The sequence below is a fragment of the Neolamprologus brichardi genome, chromosome 17 (assembly GCF_056152115.1).
Source record: "Neolamprologus brichardi isolate AB-2024 chromosome 17, ASM5615211v1, whole genome shotgun sequence".
Lineage (NCBI taxonomy): Eukaryota > Metazoa > Chordata > Actinopteri > Cichliformes > Cichlidae > Neolamprologus > Neolamprologus brichardi.
Genome location: NC_142120.1, coordinates 22,385,342 through 22,389,488, shown reverse-complemented (window position 1 = coordinate 22,389,488; position 4,147 = coordinate 22,385,342). Strand labels below are relative to the sequence as shown.

Genomic DNA, 4,147 nt, shown 5'->3' with positions numbered 1-4,147 from the left:
ATTATCGCTGTTTTACATTCATGCAAGTTAATTTTTTGTTTTCATTTGGCTTTAATTTTATGTGTTGAAATTAAGCAACTTAATATATATGTTAATATATATTAAGTTGCCTATGTTAATATATATATGTATATGTTTTTTAATCAGCAAGTCTTTAATGTTAATTTGAAAGTGCTTAAAATTTTTTCCTTTTGAAAATATTTTTTAATTTATAATTAGAGTGGGGAACAAAAATCACATAAAATCAGAGAGTTTGCCAAATATTTCAACCTTATCATCTGAACAATGAGTTGTGATGTAAAATTTGACATTCATTTTGTCCTTTTTGCGCTGCCATATGCAGCCAATATGTAATAACAGTTGATCAAGTGAGTAAAACTTCAACTCGAATATTTGACTTTTAAATTTTTGTTTGTTTTCTGACTTTGGGTTTTATATTTATGAGAATTTCACTCAATTAAATTTTAGTTTTCTTTGTGTGTGGATTTAATTTGTCATGTTTTAAAATAATTCTGATGGTTTCACAGTTTAAGATTTTTATGTTACAAGCAACTTGTGAAAAACTGAAATGTAAAATTAGATTTGAAACTAATAGAATTTTGGTCTCACGGTGCTTCCACACAATAATCGCACTCTGTATTTTCATGTTTGCTTCAAATGTAAAGTGTTTTTTCTTCTGCTGTCCAAAGCACAAAAATATTGTTAGCAGATATACTGTCACTGTTCCTTAAATAGTTTTATGTATATTATATATATTTATCAGTATTGGTTGAGCTCTAAAACATCAAAAATATTACTAATATTATTCTAATAAGCTGCTAAAGGCGAGGATTTGAGGCTCTTCTGAGATTCTTAGATTTATTTAAAACTAAAATACAGAGTTTAACGTCTTCATGTGAAGCTGGGGGAATTTGTGAGCATTTTAAAGCCTAAAATAACGGAATCACTGCGTGTGTGTGTGTGTGTACGTGTGTGTGTGTGTGTGTGTGTGTGTGTGTGTGTGTGTGTGTGTGTGTGTGTGTGCTGATGGCAGGTGTTGTGCAGGTGATGTTCAGCGGTGGATTCAGACAACATGGAGGCTTTTCCACAACATGGTGGTTTTGTGGCCTATGCAATATCAGCCCGCGTGTTTTCATTCCTGTGGCAGACAATACAGAAAAGTCTGGAAGGTTGCTATAGAAACTGCATCCACAGAGAGACACGCAGGGCCTCGGCTCGTCCGCACAGCGGCGCTGTTGGATTGGAGAAACTGAGGTTGATTTCATAACGCTCACACAGTCTGCGTGGCAATAACAAGGAGCACGTGCTCGGAGTTTTCCCCACAGAAGCCTGATTGTTTGTTTCTGTTTGTTGTTTGTTGTTTGTTTTAGTAATAACGAACATTCTGATCAAACATGGCGTCAGGGACGGACTTTAAATTTAGATTAACGGCTTTTTCCAACAAGCATCATCTGATCCACCCCGAGCTTTAACAGGTGTGTGTGTGTGTGTGTGTGTGTGTGTGTGTGTGTGTGTGTGTGTGTGTGTGTGTGTGTCACCAGCTCCACTACAGAAACGTTAATAATCAAATGTCTGGATAAAGTGCTGCCGCTGGATCTTTCATCACTTCTAAGCTTCTGTTTGTCCGCTCGTGGCGCGCGTGATGGAAGACGGTTTCGGGGGTAAACGTGGGTCCTCTCCGTGAGTCTTGGATGGCAGAAAAAAGAGCTCTCCGGTGTGCAGTCACAGCAGAGCGCGTGATGCTGCGGCTCAGACGTCGGTGAGTTTGCCGCTGTGGGCTTTGTGCGGGCTGCAGTTGGTGTACTTGATGGAGTCCGCGTCCTCGCTGCCCAGAAACTCGGACTTGGACAGGCTCGACCTGCTGTCGCTCTTCCTGAATTCTCCGAAAGCCGGCTGTTGCTGTCCGCAGGTCACGTGCGTGTACTGGAACTGCTCCTCATGCTCCGTCTCCCGGTGGTAGAAGTAGTTGAAGTTAGACACGATGACGGGCACCGGCAGCGCGATGGTCAGCACGCCGGCGATAGCGCACAAAGAGCCCACGATCTTCCCCCCAATGGTGACCGGGCACATGTCCCCGTAGCCCACCGTCGTCATGGAGACCACAGCCCACCAGAACGCGTCAGGGATGCTGCTGAAGCCCGAGTGCGGGTCGTCGGTCTCCGCGAAGTACACAGCGCTGGAGAAGAGGATGACTCCGATGAAGAGGAAGAAGATAAGCAGTCCGAGCTCGCGCATGCTGGCCTGCAGCGTCTTCCCGAGAATCTGCAGTCCTTTGGAGTGTCTGGACAGTTTGAAGATGCGGAAGACCCGTACCAGGCGGATGACCCTGAGGATGGCCAGCGACATGGCCTGCTGGCCGTTCCCTTGGTGCTCCGCGAGCTCCAGTCCCAGCGTGATGAAGTAGGGCATGATGGCCACGATGTCGATGGTGTTCATGATGTTCTTGAAGAAGGCGGCCTTGCTGGGGCACGCGAGGAACCTAACCAGCAGCTCGAATGAAAACCAGATGATGCAAAGCGTCTCTACGATGAAGAACGGGTCCGTGAAAGGGTTCGGTTTCTTTGCGCGCACTGTTCCGTTCGCTGCCAGGTGCTCGTCAAACGTCCTGGCCTCCTCGCGGAACTCCGGTAACGTCTCCATGCAGAAGATCACGATGGAGATGAGAATGACCAGGACCGAGACGATGGCGATGCCCCTGGCGGGTCCGGAGCTCTCAGGGTACTCGAACAGGAGCCAGACCTGCCGCTGGAACTCGTTCTCGGGCAGCGGGCGCTCCTCCTCCTTAATGAAGCCCTCGTCATCCTTAAAATTCTCGATCACCTCCTCTCCAAGCTCGTAGAACTTGATCTCCTCCATGAAGATGTCCACCGGCACGTTGACGGGTCTCCGGAGCCGGCCCCCGGACTGGTAGTAGTAGAGGATGGCGTCGAAGCTGGGCCGGTTCCGGTCGAAGAAGTACTCGTTCCTCAGCGGGTCGAAGAAGCGCATCCTCTTCCGCGGGTCTCCCAGCAGCGTGGCGGGAAACTGCGCGAGCGTCTTCAGCTGCGTCTCAAAGCGCAGCCCGGAGATGTTGATGACCACGCGTTCGCAGCAGTCCTGGCTGTCCGCGCGCTCCGGCTCGCACGCGTCCTGGGCCGACAGCGCGGCCAGCGCTACGGTCTCGTCCAGGTTCTCCGCGGGAACCACCGTCATGATCCCCGCGCGCTCCTCGGGGCTCTCTGATCCTCCGCCGAGCCTCCGCGTGTCCTTCTGCGCCCCCCGCGCTCACCTGTCCGTCCGCGCGGCGCTATGCTCTGGATTCAGCCGTCACACTCGCAGCATTTTAAGCAGACTTTGCCCTCCCCGAGCTGACGTGTGTGTGTGCACGCTCCGTCACGGAGGGGGAAACAAACACGCGCACATGCTGAACGCGAGAGGGGCACAGAGCTCCGGGAACACCGCAGAGATGCGGGATTCTGAGAGAGTTTGCGTGCGTAACGAACCTGTTGTGTCCTGCGCGGCGCGGGCTCAAGGTTATCACAGGGGCTGCCGTGTATTCCTTGACGTGATGTCACGTTTGAAACAGCGCGCATGCAGTCACAGCGAAGACGTGTGGAGACAAAGGGCGCGAGACTTTTCATGCAAAACGCTCAAATTTCAGGCAAAAAATCCGCTTTTTCATTCAGAATTTGCAGCCGAACGAATACCTGTGGATCCGTGCTTTGTCCTCCTCCCGCCCTCTCACTCCTGTCAGGTGGCGTGAACGGGGAGACACAGACAGGCTCTGCAATGTCACGCTGCAGCCGCTCCACACAAACCCGCGCTGACGTTTCCACAGCAGCTCCCCCATCCACAAGTTGTGCACGACCTGCGAGTCTGTGCTGTGTGTGCATGAAACAACAATAAACAGGAAACAATAACAACAACAACAAAAACAAAGACAACAACAATTATTATTATTATTATTATAATGAGAGAGCAGTGACAGCATGGAAGGTAAACACCGCATGTGCAACAAGTCCAGAGGAGGGTGCGTGTTTGTGTGTGTGTATGTGGGTGAGTGGGGGGGGAATCAGGGAGAGTTTCTGGGCTGCAGCTCAAAGCAGTGACGTGTTTTCCTAAAATAGTTGGATTTCTCCCAGGGCCTCAGGAAAAGTTTCTTTTCCCA

At 49.4% G+C, this 4,147-nt stretch overlaps 1 protein-coding gene across 1 annotated transcript; it reads right to left on the bottom strand.

Moving 5' to 3' along the window:
* Nucleotides 1–831: 831 nt before the first annotated feature.
* LOC102797395 (shaker-related potassium channel tsha2) lies at nucleotides 832–3,842 on the bottom strand. The gene has a single exon (XM_006781038.3). The coding sequence runs from the start codon at nucleotides 3,190–3,192 to the stop codon at nucleotides 1,750–1,752; it is 1,443 nt and encodes a 480-aa protein (XP_006781101.2). The 5' UTR covers nucleotides 3,193–3,842; the 3' UTR covers nucleotides 832–1,749.
* Between the last annotated feature and the right edge of the window lie 305 nt (nucleotides 3,843–4,147).